Source organism: Rhamphochromis sp. 'chilingali' (assembly GCF_963969265.1).
Source record: "Rhamphochromis sp. 'chilingali' genome assembly, chromosome: 22".
NCBI classification, from domain to species: domain Eukaryota; kingdom Metazoa; phylum Chordata; class Actinopteri; order Cichliformes; family Cichlidae; genus Rhamphochromis; species Rhamphochromis sp. 'chilingali'.
The window spans coordinates 2,223,880-2,248,051 of NC_137950.1; the positions used below are offsets into that span (position 1 = coordinate 2,223,880).

Consider the following 24,172-nt stretch of genomic DNA (forward strand, 5'->3'; position numbering starts at 1 on the left):
CTCGCGCCAAGAGAGACTCTTTCCCCTTAGACTCACGTTACAATGCCCAGCTACCCACATTAGAAAACAAATTTCCCACGTGTGGGACTAATAAAGGTTATCTTATCTTAGAAAGCATGTTCACTGGCCTCAAACAATAGTTTTACCCTGCCACAGCTATAAGGAGGGTGAGCAGCCTTTCATGCCTCTGCTATTTGGATACTGGTGAGGCTTAACTTTGGGGCTTGACACAGAGTCAGCCCGTCACCGTCTGCTCACCCCAGTCAAGATGAGTTTATTTGAGCTGAGTGCTCTGCTGCCTTCATGCTCTTTGTGTGTTGGAAACCAGGCCTGCTGAGATGCACCCGTCCAAGAAGTCAAGTATTCTGACTGTATTCACATGTGGTCTACAGTAAACACAGCTGATGTTACCATTAGAGCACACTGTAGTTTAATGTATGCGTGACCACCAGATGATATGGTACTGCAAACGCTCAGGACTAAACATTTCCATTAATGAATAATTACTTGGTTTCAAAACAGGAAATAAAATGCAGACTACAGTTTGTTAGCAGAGTCAACAAGACACGATGAATGACGTCAACATCATAAACAGTACAGACATGAAGATCCTGAGACACAACAACCCACAACTACACTTGTTTTTGAAGAACTGTGTGAAGCATCTGATGGACTCTGCCCTTTGACCTTTGAAGAACACTGTCATTATTCACATGGTGTTTGTTGGAAACCTTAATGTATCAACTCTTCAGAATAGATCAACATATCTGCTCGCTGATGACACTGTGTGCGCGTCAGCCCTCATTCCTATTGATCCCCACTGACACCCATTGATAACCCGTGTGTCTCTACATTTCTGGTGGGGAATAAGAAGAACATCAGAAGGCTTGTTTGTTTTATAAGCCTTCAAGTATCTGCTCAGAAAAACATCAATGAGTCTATTACAAGCTTTTCCCTAACACCAGTATGCTTTCTTATAATTAAGTTACACATGATCTGAATGCATCTGTGTGGATACAAAAGAATTTTAGGAGCAGTTCATCCAGACAATCGACACTCAGTCTTTACCTCTCATGTCACTTAAAATCCAGCTCAGGCCTGCGGTGCCGAACACCTGGAACAAAACGTCCAGGACGGAGTTCATCCGCAGGACCAGTTATTCTGAGAACAGCTGAGTTTGGAGCCACAAAGCACACATACACAGAATTATGTCATAACTCTTGTAGGAAAGCTGTGTGTGTGTGTGTCCTTTCATAATAATGCACACACTTGCACACACCCCCGCTTCCACAACACCTTAAATAAAGTCTAAATCTGTGGGAAACATCAGCTGATCTGCTGCTGACAGAACTAAGCTGTCGTTGAATGCTGTATGAGATCTGGGTCATGTGATAACACAGTAGAAGTCTGAGACATAAGTGAAAGTTTTGGGAAAACCTTGAACCTTGCCCGTATTCCTGTCATGCTGACACACAGCCTCGCTGCTGTTCTCACAGATTAGTGAACGTTTCCTTTATCTGTGGCTTGGACTGCCTTGCACCAGTGATAGTAGCGTTATCACTTCCTCCCTCTCTGATGTTCCCGTTTGTCGTCTGATTCCACCTGAGCAGAGGCCTCGTGGGTCGAGCCGGTAGCTTTCACTGTATAACGTTTTGGCATCTGAACTCAAAGTCGTACTGGTTGAACCACATGTATGTGTGTGTGATGTGTTCTATTACAGCTTATCCCTGTCTAGTAGCTCCTGCAGTTCATTCTGGATGTCCTCTGGCAGCTCCAGAGGAGGCAGGTCATCCAGACACAGGTCTTCCTGAGCTGGCATTTCCAACGGTGGCAGCTGAGGGATTGCGATCTCCTTTCCCTTCCTTTTACTCTCCCCTCCCTGTCCAACTCCGGTTCCCATAGGACCACCTGCTTGTGGGAGCACCCAGAGCTCGGAGCGCTCCACAAAGTCGGCTGCCTCCGAGTGCAGCCTCATGTTTTCCAGTCGTAGCCGCTCGTTCTCGGCTCTCAGCTGCTGGTTTTCGTTCGTCAGGCCGTCAACCAGGAGTCGCAAGTTCTCGATGGTCGTCTGTTGTTCTTCCAGGCGCGTTTTGTCATCTTTGGTGGTCTTAGATCCCGAACACACTGGAGTTAAAATCTGTGTTCCTCCAGTCTGCCGAGTCTGAAGCTGGTATAGTAAGGTGTCATACTCCCTCTCCCCGACGCTTCCAAGCTCTGCAGCTGAGGCGCCTGGAGAGGCATAGGGCCGGCTGCTGCCCGTGGACGGAGATTTTGAAAAGAACCCTGGCCCGGTAGCCTGCACTAGACCAAGTTGTGTCTTAACCGCCTCTCGCCGAGCTTCTCTCTTCCAGCGCTCTTGGATTAACCGTTGCTGTTTAATGTGACTGTCCCTCTGCAGCTCCATGGACAAACGAGCCTACAGCCAAGGAACAAACAATCACTCTCCTGATACAAGACATACACAAACAATCAGCTCTGAAACTCTGACGATCAGGCAGGTGGGTGAGTGACTTCTGACTTTCCTACGTTTAAGATTTGTCTGTTTTTAAGACTACTACAGATTACTACTTATTGAGATTTGCACAGAGACTGATTAACAGTAGTAGTGCTAATAAAAAAAATCCTCAGCATATCCAACCAAGAAGAGGCCACGGAGACCACATGTCAATGTAGTTTTTATTTACAGCAGACATGTGCAGGTCACCTCTGTCACTACACCCCTGAATCTGCTCTGTGGTCCTGCTCTGCCCCTCTGACACCCTCATGTCTAATCCTGTCCGTCCTGGTCAGGCCTAATGAGAAGTCTTAGCATCTTCAACTCTTTTTGTTTGTGCTGCTGTCTCCAAACCATACATCACAGCAGTGTGATGTACAGGGTCTGCGGTTACACCCGTCTCATTCACACATGCATTCTGTCTCACGTCTACTGATTTTCATTGCTCTTCTTCAACTGTCAACATGACCACTGACCATCAGAGCTACTGATGTACTCCTGCCTGAAACTCCGTCTGTCATTCCTGCTTTTACACCTCACCCACTGTCTCGCTGTCTTCCTGATGTTACATGTTCAACATTACATTAAGTTTATTTTCCCCTTAAATTTTTCTTTGATGATAAGATGGACATTTTAGAGGAAGTGACCCTTAACTTCAGCTGCTGCTTTAAAAAAAACAAACAAACTTGAGTTGTCATGGCTTCAGTTTTCCTCTGGGGTCTACGTCAGCGGTCCCCAACCTTTTTTGGGCCACAGACCGGTTTAATGTCAGACAATATTTTCACTCATCGGCCTTCAAGGTGTCGCGGATAAATAGAACAAAATAAAATGACACGACCGAGACAAAAACTGGTATTTGGTAAATATAATAATAAACATGAATTCACTGTGTAATTGTGTAACTTTTTTAGCAGCGTCCTCCTGAAATGCGCCAACAACATTGAGAGTAACATCCTCCTCTCTGCCCCTTAATGCTCTCTGGTCGCTATGGTAACATGTAAATATTTCTTTCAAAATAAGACACAACTACAACACGGGAAAAGACCCGGGGAAACAGAGTTAACGATAAAAACCCTGAAAACCATAAATTTCACACCCGAGCCTCAACTCTCGCTGCCCGGTACCAAACGACTCACGGACCGGTCCGCGGCCCAGAGGTTGGGGACCGCTGGTCTAGATGATCTACAGCATGCTACAGGTGGTGTTAGAACTGTGTGTGAATCTGAATCAGCATGTTTACATGACAGAGAATATGTTTCACTCCATCACTGATCAAACACAGAGAGATAAAAAGATAAAACTGAGTGTCTCACCTGCTCACACACGGGTGCCTTCATTGCCTCAGTCAGAAAATCTGGTAGTGAGACAGTGTGTGTGTGTGTGTGTGTGTGTGTGTGTGTGTGTGTGTGTGTGTGTGTGTGTGTGTGTGAGAGAGAGAGAGAGAGAGAGAGAGATGAGACAGAATACACACCTAACACACACACAGTATATTGGATTAAACATCAGTTTAATGTATGGTCATCACAATAAGACAGGGACAGTATTTGTTGCGCTGGATTGGAGTGAAGTGGATGTAGTAAAAAACCCCAAACCCAACAACACCACCCTTCCTCAGACGCTTTCTTATAAGATGTTACCATGGCTACAACATAAAAGTATATAGGAAGTGAAATGCAGTTTGCTTATGTGAGGAGAGTCAGCACTGTAACGTTCTACTCGTTGTTTGGTTACTTCCTGATTCTGCATAAAAGCAGATCAAGTCCAGAAAGAGTCCAAAGCACATTCAGTGAACGACCTCCGCTCTGCAGAGCATCTACAGAGGAGCAATGCACTACATGGCAGGACTGTAAGGAGAAAGACTGTGGTCGAAGAAGACTGTAAGGAGTGTGTGTGTGAAACTGAGACTACCTGCTGCTTTTCCATGGCAGGAGATGGCCTCTTCATACTTCCCAGCAGCTACCAAACGGTCAGCCTGTCTGCACTGCTGGTGAGCCTGAAGAACGTAAGACAGGGAATGCAATGTGTTACGAGAATGTTAAAGAGGTGGTGGAATGAAACCAGGGATAATATATGAAGCAAAAATACGAAACAGAGACTAGCTTCCCCTCTTTACTGTAAGAAAACTTCTTGTCATACATGAACATTAATGCTATGAAAATGAGACTGATGATCCGATAGAATCTGAAGACTTTAAGTCTTCAGATCCGATAAATTGGATTTTATGTGATTTACTGTGTTTTTTGTTCTTGACATGTTACACTAGCTGGTAGTTCTACTGTAATCCTGGATGACCGAGTTTCAGAGCTGTAGCTAAGTTAGGAGGAAATATTAAGATCAAATGGAGAAGGGTTTCATGTGTCGCAGACATGCTCCTGATCAATCATCTAAAACCCTGACTGTGCATTGCTGACATGGATGTGTCTGCTAAATGCTGACAAGCGGGCCAGAGTCAGCATCCAGCTGACGTCAGAAGGTGCCGTTTTCATCTGGAACGCCTCCTCAACCAATTTATACTTGGAAAGTCGGAGAAGCCACAAGAACCTTAAGTTAACAAACAAGGATCGTGACAATGAAGGTAAAGATTTTAATCTGTAATCCCACTATTGTATTTGTGACTCACTACATAAACCATACGAAGGAAACTGACCAGGCTCTGTCCACTGCTTCAGTATCCTGATATATATCCTTTGTGTACATACAGCACCTACATCTCCTGATGATTTGTGCCCCACGAGTAAATTTGACCTGGGTGCACTTTATTTTTTAAACATCTTCTCTTTCACTTCTGCATCTCTATGGTGCGGTTAGCGTATATTGCTAACTATTGCATGATCCGCCATTGCTGTAAAAAACGAAACGTTCCGTTGGAGTGAATGGGGATGACGCGGCTCTGGTTCTGATTTCCGAGGTAACTGAAACGTTCCCATAAATTGGATTTCCAACTCAGAAAGTCGAAGTAGCTCCACCAATGAGTGTAAACAGCAACCCAACCGTGCCGGTCTGTTCGGCCACGGTTGTGTATTTGTCACCGACTAAATAAACCATGCGCAGAGCGCTGGTTAGCCTCTGTTCGTGAACGGACTGCAGCGGTGTGTTATGAGGCATAAAAGCATTGCGCTATGTTGCTAGTGATGCCTGAATGGCTCTGCTAACGAGTAAAACAGATCCATATATTCTTGTTTTTCCCGACTTTACGCCTTGAGAGTAACGCCAGTCTCTGCTCCAACATCTGACTTACGAAGCAAATGGGTCGCAGCACAACAGCAGCAAAGCTAACAACAAAGCGGCTAGCCGCTAGCTCCTAGCTGCTGTAAAGATAGCCTCTTATTGCAACATCAAACTTACAAGGTTGAGCGGGCTGTCCACGACCTCCATGGAGTCGATCCTTCGACGGCTTACACTACATGAAACGCGCCTCTGTCCCTCACTGACTGTCATTCGCACTGAGATTCAAAAGCTCGAATAAAATAATTACAAGAAAATTACTGTAAAGGAAGCACGAGTCGCCTCGCTGCACAGCCACAGCAGCGTCGTGACATCACAGCTAGCTTGCATCTTGATTGGTCAACTGTGGTGCTGGGTCGGCTTTCTTCTTCTTCTGTTAATTATTTTAACGGCGTCGGTAAAGCATGCAGCAGCATCACCGCCTGCACTGGCGTGTGGACAGATTAGCAGAGGAAACGAGCTGTATTCTCAATCCTGTAGTTCAAAGATGCTCCTGTAATAATAACATAATCTGTGGTGCTTCCTCTAACATGTAAAGTTCTGATTACGATCCTTTCAATCACGCTACTAAATCTCTCCCCACTCGCACTTATTGCATTTTTAACACTTTCTGTCATAATAGAGTAAAGACGGGGTGTTAATGGGTGTAGTGTATGGGTCAGTCCTATATGATCTCCTGCTTTGGGTTCCTGCCCTGCATGCTGTTCAAAACTACTTACTACTTAATGGATTCTCTGTAGATGTATTTGTGTGTCCACTATCTCAACATTCATATCAAATCTTCTGCATATGATTATGAATTATATTTTTTCCTTTGGTGCTAATTTTCTATAAACTGAATTCATTTTTGCCAACAAGTCCACCTTTATATTCCCTGAACACATACACGTACGGGCAGATAAGCTCTTCTTTCCTCCCGTCTACTTCGACTTGAGAGACACACAAAGCAGAAACTAGACTTGTGTCTAACTTTCTTTAACACCAGTTTAGCTTCTCATCAAACAAGCATGTAGAAATCTCACCACGTGCACCTGTAACCATGAATGTACTGATTTTTAGTATTTTTTTTAAAAAGACATGATTTTTTTAACTGATAAAATAAATAAATATAGGATAAATCCCGACTTATTTGCACAGTCTTCTACTTCCTTTCCTGCAGGCTGCATTTTATTTCAGAGACATTCCATTTTTCTACCCAGTGCGCCCCATCTTTAGCATAACGCAATTTTCCTACATTTGTTCAGTCTTTTCAAAAACGTCATTATTCTTTATGTTAAGTAATATACGACACATCATACGACAGTCGGCACCTATTTTTACTTCTTTTGTCCTACCAAACAGGAATTCTAATGTCAACTTTTACAATTTGCTATTTACTGCTTGTTTTCTGAGTTGCAGAAGTCCCTCACCACATTTGATGAGGAGCCTCTGTTATCATCAACTCTATGCTCCCTGATCTTAATGCCATGGATCTATAGCTTAACAGATTTGTTGGGTCTTTACCTGAATTGACTATTTACACTATAACTGCTTGGTTTGATTGAGGGGATTGGGATAGCTTGTGCCCTTTACTAATATACACACAATCATGATCATTTATGAACTTTTTCAATCTCTTCATTCACATGAACGAGTTCTGCTACGACTCCCCACATCACATTTCCTCTGATGGGGACACCAACGTCATTCAGTATATCAGTTCTCGGTGTGTTGCTAGGATTATGATAATAGACCACACAATGACATGATATCGTCACACTATGTTTATCTGTCCATACCTTGATTACATTCATAATATTATACCATGTCCTATTCTGGGATAAGACATACCACATGTATGTCCTATTCTTCACCTTTCTAGTCTGTCTGTGACTCCTGATTGTATACCAATATCTGACACAATCAAACTGTCATTTCAACCATATTTCTTGAATACATATTAAATTAGGCGTTTCTAACAATTCTGAAACAATTTTGTAAAATTCTTGTCCATTGGCTTCAAGACTCATTGAATTCCACAGTGAATACACGAAGAGCCATCAGACCTTGACAGAAAGTTAGTATTTCTGGAATTTAACATTCTTCTACTGTTTCACAGTGTAGTCCTTAGATAATAATTGTATTGTTTTTTCCTGTCTTAAACAGTAACAGCAAATACAGTAACACCCGGTTTCCTTGCAACAAACAGTCACAGTTTTGTGTGAGAGCTGCTCTTCCGAGCACATCCCACGGATCTGTTTACTGCGGAGGCCTTTTGAGTGTTTTTCAATCTTCTGTTTCTTTTTGGTGAGTCCGAAGTGTGGCGTCAGTTTCCTGTTCTTAGCTGACAGTTGTGCCCCCCACTGTGGGGGCCCCACTGTGGTCTTCTGTTGCTGTAACACAGATATGTAAATAACGCAGAGTCATAAAGATACACGCAAAAGAGGTCATTTCTTTAACGCTGTCTGTAAATCCCGCTGACTACAGCTCATTCATTACACATAAAACCAGACAGGGAAACACAGGCATCACCGAGCATCCTCCTCCTCCTGCTGCTGATTCAAGCGACCGGAAATAGAAATGTTTCTGTAAAAATAAAACCTCAACGATATTCATATGTTAGCTTGTTTATGCTACGTTATATATTAAATCTCATGGGTCTATTTTTTAAATTCATCTTTATTCAGTGGTTATTTCTGAACTCGAATGAATCTAGTTTTTTCTTTTCTTTTTCTTCACGCGGTTTTATTGCGACATAATAAACAGAAATGCTTCGCGTGCTTGTCTCACGTGACAGCCTGTTTTGTTTTCGTTTAGTGCTGAAGAGGAAGTGTCTTTCTGTTTGGTCGGTGGGATTCAAATATATAAGACAATCGCGAGCTTTTAACCGTATAATATCTTAGCAGGTATCGTACGAAGGTTCTGCTTGTTCCGTAGCCCGTGTAGCTAAGCCGACTTCCGCCTGTGCGTCCTGCGCGGACACGTACGCAGCATCCTGGCAGCTTTAAAACGAGAGTGTTAAATGAAGTACACGCCAACAGCAAAACCACTGATGCTGATGACAAAGACAAGTCATACGTGTTTGATAGTTTCCAGCATGGCCTCTTTGGTCCTGCTCATGATGGTGCTTTACGGGACCATGAGCAGCCAGCAGCCGGGCGGCTCGAGCCTCAGACACGACTACCAGCTGCTGGGCAGACCCCTGTACAAACTGGATCTGAGCTGGCCCAAGAACCCGGAGCTCTACACCGGAGACGTGTTTGGAGTGGCAGTCAACCAGTATGCTGGGGTGGTGTATGTGGCTCAGAGAGGTAATCACACTCTGTTGGTAAAGTACTTCAGAGTCAAACATCATAATGGTGACTGCGTCATCAGTGTGTCAGTGCAGATGAAGATGATCTTAATTGTTATCTGTTACGATAAGGTCGACATTTGGAAACTGCTTCATTACAGAAGTTAATTTAAACACAACAAATATAATAAAGGTAGTAAAACAGTGCTGCTGAGGTCAGATGAAGTAGCTCACTGTATCAGAGTGTAAGGGCACCAGGTGGCAGCGATGCTTTTATAGATGTTGCCAACGCAACCCAGTGTGGAGCAGGGCTGGACTGGGACACAAAATGGGCCCAGGCATTTTGAGTAGAGCCCCCAGGTATTGTAGGAAAAGCTACAAAGCCTTTGAATGAAACACTGCAGTGACAGTGATGTACAGTCTTGTTGGTATATGTATGATTTCTATACAGGTTACATCAGATGACCACTTTAGTTTAAAGATTCAGATAAATATTTATTAAAAGTGAGACATTTTAAATAAGAATAAGACAGAAAAGTATTTCTTTGTGCCCCCCTCTCCCTGTTAATGCCCTACCTGCCCCCCTAGCAAAACTTTGCTAGACCCGCCCCTGCACAGTTACCAGCTGTCAGCTACTTAGAAAAGGATCCTGGTGTTATTTGTCTCTCAGAAACAGCTCATAACTTCAACTCATTCATGTCACCTAAAAGGTAAACCTGTTTCTCCATCACAGCTCTGATGATCCAGTAAGGACATCTCCTGGTTTCATCTTCATGTTTCCCTCTCACCAGATAACCAAACCATATCATGACCAGCAGCTTTACAGCTGTGGCTCCAGCAAACATCAGCTGATACTAGAAATTAATATTAAATAAATTCTAACAACAGCTGATCAAGCTTAAACGTGCTGCTGTTGTTTACCGCGACATCCGCTGGTTTCCTCTTTCTGGCACAGAGTGGGCGATAAACAAACAAGAGAGAAAAGCCGATCAGCTGATCATTGATCAGTTTCATGATTGAAGTAGCAACAGGAGAGGGAGGGGGGAGAATGAGAGAAGAAGAGGCAGCTGACAGTGTAAAGACACAGAATAACTCCAGCTTTGTAGCTGAAGTCTGGGACAAATCAATACTATTTTCTTCTGTGTATCTGTGATAAGACAAGGGGGCGGGTGCATCTGACCTCCTCGGCTGTAATTGGTCCATTTCAGAATTGATCATGGCACATTGTCCAATCAACCACCTTTCATTGTTTATGCCATTACAAAATAAGCAAAAACCAAAAAACCTTGGCCCGTAAAAACGAAAAATCACCATCGGCCGAAGGCTGGTCAGCTGTGGTGTGGAGGGACATCTGTGTGTGGTATTTAGTACATGATACAGCGCAGTTTTGAATCTGTGAATGTATTATCAAGGTATCTGTAATCTGAGTAGATACACCGAAAGAAGAAGATGATTTTAAAAAAGAAAAAATCACTCAGAAAATTACAAAACGTCAGTACACACGAGGGGTTTGACATTGTGCTGCAGTTCTCTGTTTAACAAGTGCATCAGTTTGTGGACAAACAAATTCTGCAGTGTCACAGTTTTGTGGTCAGGAGTCAGTCGTGTAATAATCAGCAGTTATTTCTCTTCTCCTCCTTTAAATGAAGCACATGTCAGCTCTCAGTCCATTTAACCCAGCATGTCAGCACATCTTTCAGCTTATCCCACACCGCTGCGACCTCTCCCTCTCTCACACATGCACAGCATCATACAGTTCACATGCAGATCTTGTTAGTAAGAGAGTCGCTGCATCAAGCTGACTTGTAGAGCTCCTCATGGACAAACACCAGCTCACATCATTGACCTTTTACAGCCATACGTCCTCAGCAGGGACTAAAACTAAAGGACACCAAGCTTTGTTAAATGCTGGCTGCATGTGGAGTCTGATGCAGTGCAGCATATATGTCACTGTGCTTGCATTTACTTTCCTTTAGGTGACAACGCTCCGAAGGTGCTGGTGTTCACTACAGACGGAGATTACCTCATGTCCTGGAATACAACCACCCTGGAGAAGCCTCATGGAATATTTCTAGCAGATGCAGCTTCATCGAACCCCACCGTGTGGATCACAGATGTGGGGAACGGCCCGTATGGTCACTGCATCAAACGTTACACGCCATCAGGAAAGTTGCTACAGGTGATTTGGTGCTAAGTAAAGCTGTTTCTGAAGTATCTAGTGTGATTCTAGGAATAGAAAACATCCTGTTGATTCTCGATTTGTTCGTCTCAGGTGCTTGGAACGCCAGGAAAAGCAGGTTCTGGACTGGACCCCCTGCAGTTTGATCAGCCCGCCGAGATATTTGTCCACGACTCTGGGGAAATTTATATTGTGGACGGTGATGGAGGGATGAACAACCGCCTCATTAAGCTGTCCAAAGAGCAGAAGGTGATGTGGATGCATGGAGAGAAAGGACAAGGCCTAGCTCAGTTCTACATCCCACACAGCGTGACCGTGGACACGGCCCAGAGGGTGTGGGTGGCTGACAGAGGAAACAAGAGGATCCAGGTTTTTAATTCTGTCACCGGGGAGTGGCTGGGGACGTGGGGGAGCTGCTTTACTGAAGATGCACCCTATTCTGTGCGCCTTACCCCAGACAAAAAGTACTTTGTTGTTGTCCAGCTCAACACCAATCAGATTTCACTGCTGGATGCGCCGCCTGTAGGCATGATTGGCCAGTGCAGAGTGGTCAGTGTGATCCAGTTGGCTGATGATGTGAAGCCCCACTTGGTAGACCTAGACCTGAAAACTGGGGCTCTGTATGTGGCTGAGATCGGAGCTCAACAAGCACAGAAGTTCACCCCCTTTAGTCTGGGTGAAAACTTCCTGTGACACAAGCTAAAACAGCCTGACTGATCATAAACGGTTTATGATCGAGCGTCAACAAACAGGATGTTTAATCCTTTTAATTAGCTGGCTTGAATCAAAAATCAAAAGGGGCTCTATTGTGTACTTTACAACTCTTTTTCTTTCTGGGACTCCACTACAGCAGCTTTGCATGATCACAGTAAGCCCACTGAGGCCCAAGTTTAATCCATGACAGCCCCAACTTTAAACTCTAACCGGAGACAGTCCGGATATTTCTGTGGTTTAGAAAATGTTCTGCTGAGTATCAGGGAACAAACCACTCACCAAAAACAAACTAACACGTTCTCTAGAATATAGGGCTAGACTTGGGGTCCAATCACTAATAGAGGGTTAAAGAAACTGCCCTTTATTTTAAAGTGAACTTTAAAACTGAAAAGTAGTACAATTTCACAGCCTTTTGCTCAGTGGAGTTAATTTTACCTCCTTAGTTGAAGCCTGTCCTCATTAAATGTGAACAAACAGTTTAGTCTTGTAGACACGCACGAAGAGGGGAGATGAAATGAGGTCTCCTTTAAGCAAAGACTGGTCTCAGATTCACTTCAGTTGAATTCAGTTGTATTTACATAGTGCCAATCTACAACAGCAGTTGCCTCAGAGTGTTTTATATTGTGATGTAAAAACGATATGACAGTAATAGACAGAAACCCCTCTGAGCAGGCAGAACCAGGCCCCTCCGGCCCGGCGGCTGAAGGAGAAGAGAGCAAAGAGACAAACTCGAGCCAGAGTTAATCACTGATGATTAGATCCTGCGTTACAACAACGTCTTGTTCTTTCAGCTACTTTTCAGATTTTGTCTTTTGTCAAAATAAGATAAAGGTGAAACAGAGTATCATGGTGATTTGTTTTATCAGGCTGTTGTTGTCGGTCCTCGCTGTAGTCACGTGCCATTTGTAATGTTCTGATTTTGCACTGTTTCAGCAGATCAGAGCCTCTCTGAGATGTGTTCCTTCTTTGCTGCAGACACTTTAAGTTTGTGTGTTTTGCCTGAACCAGAATCTGGTTCAGGCAAAAGGCTGGAGCTGTTCTGATAATATCATCTGATAATGTTGTTAATTCATGTATGATTGATTTGTGTTTTTTGACACAGCAGATGTGTAAAATGCTGCAAAATATTTACATTAAAATCCATCCTAATGCTGTCAGCACTCATCATTGAACACGAGCAGCCATAAAGCTGTGTCCATCACGTGGTCAGAGTCTAATCTGGCCTCTGTTCCTTGAGCACAACGAGTGGTTTGCATGTTGTTGGAAACAGGATTGTACATCTAGAATCAAGGTGTTTCCTAACTGTAGTTTCTGACTTGGCTAAATGTTGTGAAAGACTTTTCTCCACAGTCATTCACTTTGAGTTATGCTGTGCTTTGCACGGTAATAGTCACCCGCCACCATCATCACCGTGCAGTGCAAGAATCTGCTTTGCTCAGATGAGACATGCTTTAGTGTTTAGAGTAACGGGATTGTTGTATATATTCTCCCCTCATAAAATTCATCGACCGCAGCTGTTTGTGGAGGCTTGTACATCAGTGCAATGGAATACGATTTATGGGCAGTTTAACGTTCTGACTTTGTTTGTTTGGCTTCTTCCAGTAACAACTCAATGATACATTAGAACGTGACAGCAGTCGGGATTTGATCAGGAAAATCAGCCTAAAGTATGAAGCCTGATAATGCAGATCCATAACAAGGGTCTGGTTATGGGAAGAGCCTTATAACATACACTGCTGAGCAGCGGGGGAATGAGGAACAGGTGACTGCATAAGTCAGGTGACTACAGTCACATGGCTGACAAACAGGCAGAACACGTTTACTGAGCAGGGTCAGAAATCAGATTTAGTGCGTGTTAGATTTGTATTGTTGATTGTCATTTATGCTTAGAAATATTTACTTATATATGCTTAGAGTTTTGTAATTAGTTGTAGATTGGTAGAGGTTTTGATCCTTGATAGTCTGCAAACTTTGTGTGTATTAGACAGCACTTTGGGAGCATGAGAGGTCATACCGTGTCTTATTGTTTTATGGTAGGATTAACGTAGTTGCGTCTGTTCTAGTCTAAGTGCTCTTTGTTTAGATGAACTGCAGGACTTCCTCACCGTGTTATCTAGGATGAACCATCTAGGGGGAGGGGGAGGCTACCCTCTTCCTGACCAACGATGTTTGACCCTTTGATCAGCAGTACACACACACACACACACACACACACACACACACACACACACACACACACACACACAAGGTACTCTTTGTGTGTATGTAGACGTCATATGTTAATGAACCTATGCATATTCATGTAACCTCAATAAAAGAACAGTGGTACGGGAGAACGGACGAGAGCAACTGGGGTCAAGCGAAGGAACGGTGCCTGTCCGGTTCTCTCCCGTGCACGAGAAACATGAAGAACTTTGCCTACTTGTGTCTTGCTTTGCAGTGTAATTATATTGCCTTCAACGTTCCAGCGGATGGGTTCAAGCTACAAACCTATCAGTGCGTCTGAATCTTAGTCAGAATATCTCAGCCTCTACTGCTTTGGTTACTCGTAGATCACCTATGTTTCTTCCATAATTTCATTATAAATGTCAATCATTGTTTATATTCATTGTGTTTAAGAACCGTTGCCACTCACTGGTTTACGACATTAATCTGTGATCCCATGAGGCACATTTTCAGACTTGTTGGAGACTGCTGTAATATGTAAACAGTCGGTCTGTGTAGTTTCAAAAGATCATTTTCCAATACTGAGTTCATCCAAACATGTATTACTGTCTGCTCTAAATGCAACTACAATTTAAATCCTTTACGTTCAATAATAGTCCGTATTTGGGAAATTGATTTGCAGAATATCAACACATCAAACAACACACAAAGGTGTCAGGTCACTTTAAGTAGCATCCAGTAAGGGTCCCTGTCTGTCTGTCTGAGGCGCTTTTATTTTGGTGGACTGTGTTTAGGTGCTACCACTAGGTGGAGCTGTATCCACATAGTTTGTACGTCTCTCCTGCTTCTACAGCTGAACGCCAATAAAGAAATACAGCATGATGAATCTCTTCATCCTTCATTAATGTTATTGATTCACTTTGAAAGGAAGGAACTAACTAACATATTCATGTCCACACTCTGGCCTGTAAACAACCTTTTTCCTCTGACTGAATAACACACGAGAGTCTCTCAGTAACGAGGAAGCTGTCCTGGGGTCAGTTTAAGCACGTTTGCAAGGTTTTTTGTGTTGGGCCTGGAATCTGTTAGAAACAGGAATGGGTGTGTGACGCATTGAATGAACAGACACTGTTCAGCTGCAACAGGACATGTGATATCAAAGGAGAGGTAGAAGCACCTCGTGTAGGTCAAACTGAACAATGCTGATTTTATTAAAATGTGCTAACCTCAGCCTTAATGCTCATTTGGGCTTATTTCCCAACTGATTTCATCCTCAGTTATTAAAATTATTTGTAAGAGAAACTTTCAATGAAAATAACTGTTGGTTTCACCAACGTAATGTCAACGTTGTTAAAAGTTTCAAAATATGATTGGGGACATAAAACACAGGGACATAAAGGTGCTGGCAATATTTGTAATTACATTCTGCAAACAGCAGCAAACCCGGGGCTGTTGGAGCCTCGGTGCTCAGTGTGCTCAACTAAAATACTTTCAAACAAACAAAGAACATGCCAAACAGTAAAAGTCCAAGTTCAGGCTGTTTAATTCTTTAAAAAGGTTAATTGAGGTTAGTGTTCAGAATAACAGCCTGACCTATAAGGAACAGTGCTCTCTGTACTGTTCTGCCCTCGCCAGTGTCTTAGAGGAACTCTGTAGGCGTCCATGCAAACAACAGAAAAATGTGAATTGACTAATGCCTCATTGAATAAAAAGAGAGAAGCGAGAGAGATTCAGGAAAAGAGCAGAGAAAGATGGGAGGACTCGGGGAAGAAAGGGGAACTATACCGAGATGTGTGTGAGAGGGAACGGGGTCACATGGATAGGAAGATGAAGGGGTACAGATGAATAAAATACCACACAAAGCTTGGTAACACAGTGGGGTCATTGTTGCCCCGTTGTAGTGGCCTCTCAACACAGGAGCACTAATGAAAGAAGAGAAGACGGGCGAGGAGAGCGCAGAGAGATGTAGCAGCCCCGCGCTAGGAGCTGTGCACTGGGCACTGTGATGGTACCGCAGAGGAGAGCCAGAGCGTCTCAGCAAGGTCAGGGTTCAGAAATCATGAGTCTCAATTCCTTTGATTCACTTTGATCATTTCATCTTAATTTATTTAGATATTACATTTTCTACATGTATAGACAACGTCTCGTTCGCGGCACATTTTAAATAAAGACTGTGGCAGGCTGCAGACCCTGCCATCTGACCTATCCTCTCCCTCTGGGACAAACACAGCTCTTTGAAGGCAACTACAAAGCTCATCCTTCTGACCTCATTTCCAGTCAAGCATCTCAGTCTCAGTAAATGCTCAAAATTTGTATAATTACCCTGCCAGGTAATTATACGAGCTATTGCATTCATTTCTTGATCTTCATGTAACTCAGCTGGCTTTCTTCAGGGTAATATTAATATTTCATCCTGCTAGTCTATATGATCTGTCTGCTAGTTCAGTAGTTTGGACAATCGTCTCACAGCGCTAACTAGTAATCCTAGTGCTAGTAATGCTGTTGGTTTTATTAACTTAAACAACTGCTAATTTGATAGAATACATACAATTCTACAGTGTCATCAAGCTAGTCATAGAATACAAAGGACTGCATGCACTAATTAATGTTGTGTTCAGTGGAACAATGAGCACAAACACAGGACACACAGGGAGGATTTTTATGGTTTATTATTGTTGTCTTTGTTGTTTTTCTTTTGAAAAACAAAACAAAAAGAAAACGTTCAACCCTGAAACTCTGGAATCTAGTAAAGTAAATAGAAACATGAAGTATAATATATAATTTGACAGTATTTGAAATATGCATTTAATAACATGAAAGAGAGTGTGTGGGATTTCTTCGATCCTCTGTGGACGAGTCTCGTTGCTGCTCTTGCCCCGTGACCACCTCGGCCTGACGAGTAAACACAACGCTCTCTGCTGCTGCTCCTCAGGTTTCTCGCTGCATTCTCACTCGGGGGAAGCTTCACGCCCCCTGCGAGTATCTTCCTGCGACAGGTACTTCTGCTTTTCCCGATCAGCGTGCAGCTGTCGGGGATGTGTGTGTCGTTCCTGTTGACTTCCATATAATATAAAGGAATGTGAGTGTAGGAGTTGTCCTATTCTGCACACCAGGATGGTCCCACCGACACACACTTTGTGCATCTGCGTCTGCATCACACTTTCCTTATCATGCACGTTTCTTTTTGCTTGGCATTCTCACTCTCATACAGCTTTTGTTCTCCTTGTTCTCCTCTTCTTTTATGGTTTCTGCCTCGTTGGCTGTTTTGCTGACAGGCTCCAGCTGGATGTCATGGCTCGGAGAGAGGCGGGATCCTGAGTGTGTAGGTTGGTCTTTAGAGGCCTTCTGTATGGGGAAAGCCCACACAGTTCACCCACACACCTTCCACGCACACCCAGGAGGGATTCCACTCACCACAAAGGGCACTTCCCTGTTAGAGCTATTCATTTGTTAAACGTGTCATATTAAGGACTGAGCAGTCCCCCCTCCACCCTCTTTTTAAAAACCTGGTCAGGAAAATGAATAAAAATGTTACCAAGTTAAAATCAAAGTGTTTAGTTTGATGTTTCAGTGACAGCAGTGGCGCTCAGCTCTGCGGCTGCATCTTGTAACCAGGATCAAACACAACTTCATCAGAATCCTGCCAAACGCTTGTGTCTGAGTGTTAAATGACTATTATTAACTTAAAAACATCCAGATAATGATCATAAATGGTTCACATCTATTAGTGAACATTATTCTTATCATTTCCTCGTCTAACAGTAAAAACTAGTAACTAAACTTTTATATAATTTGCATTCATTATTATAAAGTTTTACAATTGATACAATATGAAGTTGCTCATGTCTTAATCTCGCAGAGGGTAGAAAGAACATCCATTTTTACTTTTTTAAAAATCTATTTTGTATATATGTGTGGTGTAATCATTTCTGATGGTGTGACAAATTATTTTCAGTTGCTGAAACGTGCGCTGGATGCATCAGGGCCATGCAGGACAGCTGTATGTGGGTTTCTTTCTTTGTTTTTATCGTCTTGATTTGACAGATGTGACATGAATTTAAAACGGAAAGTAATTTACTTAAATGCCACATGTCTGCCTCACTCTTTGCCTAATGAAGACTTTGAGGAATTCAAACATTACCTGTTTTCACTCAGTTAAATATTAGACAGCTTCTATCTGCCCATTGTGCAGATAGAAATGTGTGCAAACCGTGTGCAGGGCAGGAACAGCTATATCACTAACACAGCTGCAGCTCTTTGCAAGCATCTGTACAGACAGCACACTAATGCAGCCTGCTAACAAAAGCAGTGATGAGTTTATAGCAGTGTGAACTCCATTTCTACCTGTACATGTATCTGCAGTAGAATGTGGAGGTTGTATTGACACTGCATTGAATTCAGCACACTGTGTGATGCAGTGGGACATTATTCATGTTATTACATACAAAAGTTGTCTGTGGTAAGCACTTTTCTGCTCTGCACGAGCACTCAAAGCGCTTTCATTCCCCCATCCACACATGCAGTTTATTAAACCTTCACACACATTTTATCGGCGTCTCCAGTGACCAACTCTGGCTTCGGTATCTTGTTCTTGGACGCGTAGAACTGGAGCAGCAAAGGATCGAGCCACCTGCTCTACCTCCTGACACACAGCACGACGAGCTCCGATAAAGTCATCTTGAAAATGCAGATTATTTTTCCCATCACTTCACACCCACTCACTGACTTCTCACTGTAGCAGAAAGCTAAAGGCATGCATGGACATTACTGCTGCTGTGTCGTCAGTCCTGTCATGTCCTGTCAAATACACAAAGACACGGGAAGATGGATGAGCTGTGGCATTGTACATGTGATGGCACACTGATGGCGCTCTTTCTACACTTAAGGAGGTAAACAAATATCAGATAACTGCAGGCAGACATACTGCTGGTTCTTTAATCAGTCTTACACATTACTTTGGATCAACTGTGGGCAAAAATCCTGGAAAATCACAGCACACGTCAGCTGAGCTCAGGAAGATCGTTTAAATGATTAAAAGCAGAACAAAAGTTAAACTGACAGAGTTTCTTTGACACAGAGAAATGAGATGTCTGAATTTACTTATGTAAAGCCTGGGAATAGCAGTCCTGAGGGGCTGGGGACAAAAGAAACAGCAGGGGGTAAAAGAGTACACTGGTGACTGTCTGGACACACACACACACACACACGCACACGCACGCGCACGCACGCACGCACGCACGCACACACACACACACACACACACAGTAAATACATTAAGCTTTTAGTGATCAACACTATCATCAGAGCCACAAAGAAACTAAACTCCAAAACTAAACAGAGCAATGAGATCCAGCTCTTGCTCAAGCCGACAGTAATAACACGACAGTCTACGTAACTGCAGACGTGAACTGTTCTCTGTAAATCATCGATATCTAAATATCATCAGAAATGGTATCTGGTTCTACACGATGGACAAATCACCTCCGACAGAAGAAAGAAGGAGCAGTCGGGGCTGACAGATCGTATGGAGCTACCGGCCGTGCGGAGGCTGGGTGTACTGACCATCACCTTGGAGATGGATACCTGCAGTTTTGTAGCGTAGCACCGGCACATTAAAAGAGTGCACGGCATGTGCAGAAAATGTGCTGTGTCGGTTTAGTTTATGAGACCCGTGACACATTTTTTTCAGCATGTATGTAAACCTCGTAATCATTCTTTCACCTGCAGAGAGCTTCCTGACCTTCATTACAGACGGTTCATGGCTTCTGTTTCACAGGTTTAGTACCAAAGGATTATCTTTGTATTACAGTATGATGCTGACTTTTTCAGAAAAGCTTTAATGTTTCGGTGGGCTCTTTAAACAGGAGGCAGAGAGTTTTTCACTTGTGCCTGAAAAATCAAAACAATTAGCTGCTCGTGATTACAGCCTATTTTATTCATTATTTCCTGGTTCATAAAGTTCTATTGATGCATAATGATATCTAAAGATCTAGCGATTTGGTCCGGTACCATAAAGTTATCATTTCATTAGTAATCATAATGGTCTCAATAGTTTTTGTAAAATTTCCTGTTAAACTTGAAAATAAATGATGACTTTAGTAAACAGATCAGACTTCAGTTGATTAAATAAACTACCAGGATTCTGTGAGGAGACAGGAGCCTGTCCGACCTGCTCTGGATGCTCTATATTGCCAGTGTGTATGAGACTGTCGCGCTTTGGTTTTTGGCCAAAGTGATGAATTGTGAACACAGAAACACCAGATTTTGATTTGTGTTTGTCAAATAGAATAAAACACTGATCCTGTTCAGATCTTCTGTCCACTCGGATTACCCAGTGATGAGCACACAAATGAAACGGGTACAGTATCGTTCCCCGGCAGAAACACTGCATCAGTTCCTGTCTGTGGTTGAACATTAACAGGCTGTGAATAGGACTGAATGTAGCTCCTGCTCTTCTGCTGCATCCTGAGGCCCTGCTGAGAGAGACAGGACACTGCTGGTGTCTCGACACCACTGAGCCCTTCAGCCACATCCGTCTTTGTTTGTCCGGACAGGACAAGACAGTGATGACAACATGTCAGCCATAATAGCCTGGTTTGTAGTTTTCTGCTATAGCAGGAACTCAGTCAGCGGCTGGCTGTGACAGAGGAAGCAGGGAGGCAGATGAGAAGCATTATGCTGAGCTTTTAGACTCGTTCCATCAAGATGCTTGTTGTCACAATTTGTTTTTCCACTGCTCTGCTGACGACCCACCACCACATTTCAACTGGGCTGACTGGGCCATTGCACCTTGTTGCTTTTCTTTTCTTTAGACATTCTCTTGTAGATTTGTGTGCCTGGGATTTACATCCTATTACATGATGCAGTTTCAGCCACGCTGTAGCTCACAGAGCCATGTCTTTATATTTTCCTCTTAAGTGCTTTGCAGAGGAGTTCATGATTGACTCAGCGACTGCATGGTGCCCAGGTGCTGCAAAACAAGTCCAAATCATCATCTGTGTGCACGGTATTGGTTTAAGGTGTTTCTGCTGACGTGCTGTTTGGTTTCCTCCAAACATGCAGCCGTGCATCACGGACAAACTTTGGTGTGAGCTGTCCAAACAACATCGTTGCAGACGTTTGGTCCTTTGTTCAAATGCAACTTTGTGCTTTGTAGAGAGAAGTGGCAGGCCTTCCAAACACATCATACCTGTTCAGTCAGAACTTAAACATGTGGCATGCTAACTGAAGTCTGTTGAGTCTGAGACCTCTTGTGATTTTGCAGTTTCTCTGATCATTGCCGTCTGATCTTTGGATAGATTTACTGGAATGTCCACTCCTGGGAATTCTGAATGTTTTCCTTTACTGCTCATTGGAGAATAATAGACGTTAAAATGTTTAGAATCAGCCTCGTAGTCCCTCCCACATTGATGCGCCACACTGCAAAAACCTGTAATATTCTGGCACATGGGCCACCAGAATTATACTGGAAATGTACCATCCCATAAAAATAAAGAATTTTCTCCATGATCTAAAAACAAAAAGTTTACGTAATAATGAATAATGTAAAAGTTAATACAAATAAATAGTAAAATGATAAATAGTAAATGAAAATACCCTAGTTGTTTTTAACTGACATAAAATCTAATGTGTTTTAACATATTTTTTCTATATGAAATAAAATGTAGTTACATGTGTAAAAACAATAAAATGACCTAATAACATGGTCAGCTGTTCTAATATAATTAATCAGTGCTGTTATTAGTTTGGCTTTATTTTCTATTTCATGTGAAAATTCAATAAGTGTAATAATAATGTAATAATCTGATTCATTAAGCAAACGTCAGAACACTCACTGTTATAATTACAATATAATGACAAACACAGAGCTTATCAAGTGCATCCTGATGGAGGGGCTTTATTTTGTGTGGTAATGCTATAACACTGCTGCAGCTGAGAGACTTTATCTTTTTATATAATGACATAATTTAGAGAACGACGAGATTCATTTTGCAATGACAAATCTTAAACGGTAAAGACACACTTACTTTCTGTGCCTCAACTTTTAATTCTGTTAACAAATAGACAGAAACAGAAAACTTTAACCAGTTTGTTGTGAAAACAAACATGCTCTGATTTTAATGAGCCATAAATAACAGAGTTAAAATCAAAACTGCCAGTGATCAAATGAAGGGTTCCCTCACACAGAGCATGTTTCCCTGGTGCTTCAGACCTAAAGATGTTTGGATACGTTTAAACAGCAGAGTTACGTTTCAGTCTTGGTGCGCTTGACAACGTTTAGGTTCACTGTGAAACGCTTCACAGGAAGTCTATCAGGATGGCACGTTCAGAGGTGCAGTTTGCAAGAAGGTTTTCTGTGTCTCCAAGCACAGTTTCAACAGTGTGGTAGATACATGAGGAAGGCAGGACAGGACTGTAGGAGGGACAGAGCACACACTGCCAATCTATTAGTGGACTGCTCACAATCCAGCACCAGAGATGATGTAATAACATAGTAATAACATAATAATAACAATTAACACTGCGGACTAGGCTACATTAACTACAGTCCTTTTCATGTCTGTCTACAAAGAGTGTTACATTATGACACACAAAATGAAAGCTGATGGTGACAGTAAACAAGACAATTGAAAGCACTGTATATATACATACACATATACATATAATTTCATATACAGGGCCTTTTAGGCTTTTCAGTGAAACATCACAGCCTGACAAGTGTAATTTCTGAAAATCCTAAAAAGCTCTTGGTGCAAACTCGCCTTTTTAATAACCGTTGACACCAACAAGTCATATAATGAATCTGCTTAGAGAATAAAAAACAAACCTGTGTGAGTTCAGAGGACGTGGCACTGATGCAGTCTTGGCTCTCTGGGAGGATTTTACCTAACACTGAACCAACTCTGACTGCTTTCTACCTGCTTAGTGTTTGTAAGAAACTGTGTAAAATTTAAATAAAAAACAAGAAAATCAAACAATCGTACATTTGAATGTAATTCAATTCATATATTTACATACGTGGCCTTAATTTACTTAATAGACTGATATTTAAATTCTAAGCTTACTAAATGGTTAATGCGTGGTTTGTGTCTTGAGGGTTGCTGTAAAGTTTCCACTGATATTTAGAGTAAACATGTTAAAACAAGTAAAACTATAAACCAGCTGTGAACCTGCTGTTAGCCTGTAATGGTATTAATGGTTTGGGCTAAAATACGCCTTTGACAACATTAACCCTACACACTGAAACATCATGTTTAAGAGCACCCAATGCATTTAAAGGTTAAGCCAAGGGTTGCTGACAGACAGCCATATTCACTGCTGCCCGCACTGGTGCATCACGTAACCAAAGGACACATCGTGTGCGCTGTTTTCCATGGACACGAACTGAAATCAGACTGTTATAGTGCAAGTGTGCAGGACGAGAAAAAGCATGTTCCCTTCTTTCTATTCACCCAGGGCACCGACAGCTGAAGAACCAGAGTAACACAAGTCGCAGCATAAGGGTAGCTTTAATGTAATTAGAATCAGAAGACTTTATTACTCGCTGAGGAAATTATGTACTATTACTATTACAGCTTAGTACATGTAACATGTAACATCACCACGTTACTGAAAATGTGCTGTGATTACAGAGCACCCACACACCGCATTTTTCATCTGCAGTTTGATCTTTATGAGCGAAGCTCCTGCAGAAATGACACCGTTGTCTCCGTCCTGCTGCTCGCCGGTGTGTTCTTGAGCATTGCACTCATTTTGGTCGGAGTTATAGCAGGTAAACATTTCCACCTTTATCTCTGCTCCTTACTGAGTAACTCACCTTCATCAGTGGGACTGGCATGGGATTTTTTGGTGCTCCTCAACTTGAATTTAAACCTGACAAAGTTATTTTCTTATCCCTCTGCATGATGTGGATTATAAATGGTTAAAATGACTCGAGAAGCCAAACAAACACACACAGCTATAAAATGTCATGTTTGTTTTTTGTCTGAAATAACATTTACTGTATGATATGTATATGTTGTATATACCTGTTTTATAAAGTATGTAGAATAAGTCCAGCCATGCAATGTTAGAATAATAGGAAACAACTCACTGCACACAGAAAAAGTTGGAAAAGAAATCT

At 42.4% G+C, this 24,172-nt stretch overlaps 2 protein-coding genes and 1 long non-coding RNA gene across 3 annotated transcripts; 2 read left to right on the forward strand and 1 right to left on the reverse strand.

Moving 5' to 3' along the window:
- Window positions 1–19: 19 nt before the first annotated feature.
- nrbf2b (nuclear receptor binding factor 2b) lies at window positions 20–6,053 on the reverse strand. The gene is made up of 4 exons (XM_080872793.1): window positions 5,840–6,053; window positions 4,403–4,487; window positions 3,808–3,848; window positions 20–2,416 (listed from the first exon to the last, which is right to left on the reverse strand). The coding sequence occupies exons 1-4, from the start codon at window positions 5,930–5,932 to the stop codon at window positions 1,715–1,717; spliced, it is 921 nt and encodes a 306-aa protein (XP_080728919.1). The 5' UTR covers window positions 5,933–6,053; the 3' UTR covers window positions 20–1,714.
- Window positions 6,054–8,477: 2,424 nt separating this feature from the next.
- On the forward strand, window positions 8,478–14,931 carry LOC308390817 (NHL repeat-containing protein 3-like). Its single transcript, XM_080873112.1, has 3 exons — window positions 8,478–9,009; window positions 10,967–11,169; window positions 11,263–14,931. Exons 1-3 carry the CDS (start codon window positions 8,721–8,723, stop codon window positions 11,860–11,862), a joined length of 1,092 nt encoding a protein of 363 aa, XP_080729238.1. The 5' UTR covers window positions 8,478–8,720; the 3' UTR covers window positions 11,863–14,931.
- Window positions 14,932–15,963: 1,032 nt separating this feature from the next.
- On the forward strand, window positions 15,964–17,552 carry LOC308391030. Its single transcript, XR_013970552.1, has 3 exons — window positions 15,964–16,091; window positions 16,982–17,045; window positions 17,325–17,552. It is a non-coding gene; the product is annotated as an uncharacterized lncRNA (long non-coding RNA).
- The last annotated feature ends 6,620 nt before the right edge of the window (window positions 17,553–24,172 follow it).

Bases quoted from the DNA above. Each gene is read 5' to 3' on its own strand.
- nrbf2b (XM_080872793.1), bottom strand. From the start codon at position 5,932: ATGACAGTCAGTGAGGGACAGAGGCGCGTTTCATGTAGTGTAAGCCGT. The intron at 4,488-5,839 runs GTAAGTTTGATG...TACGTTCTTCAG, and splicing joins TGGACAGCCCGCTCAACCTT to GCTCACCAGCAGTGCAGACA. The intron at 3,849-4,402 runs GTAGTCTCAGTT...TCTCACTACCAG, and splicing joins CTGCCATGGAAAAGCAGCAG to ATTTTCTGACTGAGGCAATG.
- LOC308390817 (XM_080873112.1), top strand. From the start codon at position 8,721: ATGAAGTACACGCCAACAGCAAAACCACTGATGCTGATGACAAAGACA. The intron at 9,010-10,966 runs GTAATCACACTC...ACTTTCCTTTAG, and splicing joins GGTGTATGTGGCTCAGAGAG to GTGACAACGCTCCGAAGGTG. The intron at 11,170-11,262 runs GTGATTTGGTGC...TGTTCGTCTCAG, and splicing joins CATCAGGAAAGTTGCTACAG to GTGCTTGGAACGCCAGGAAA.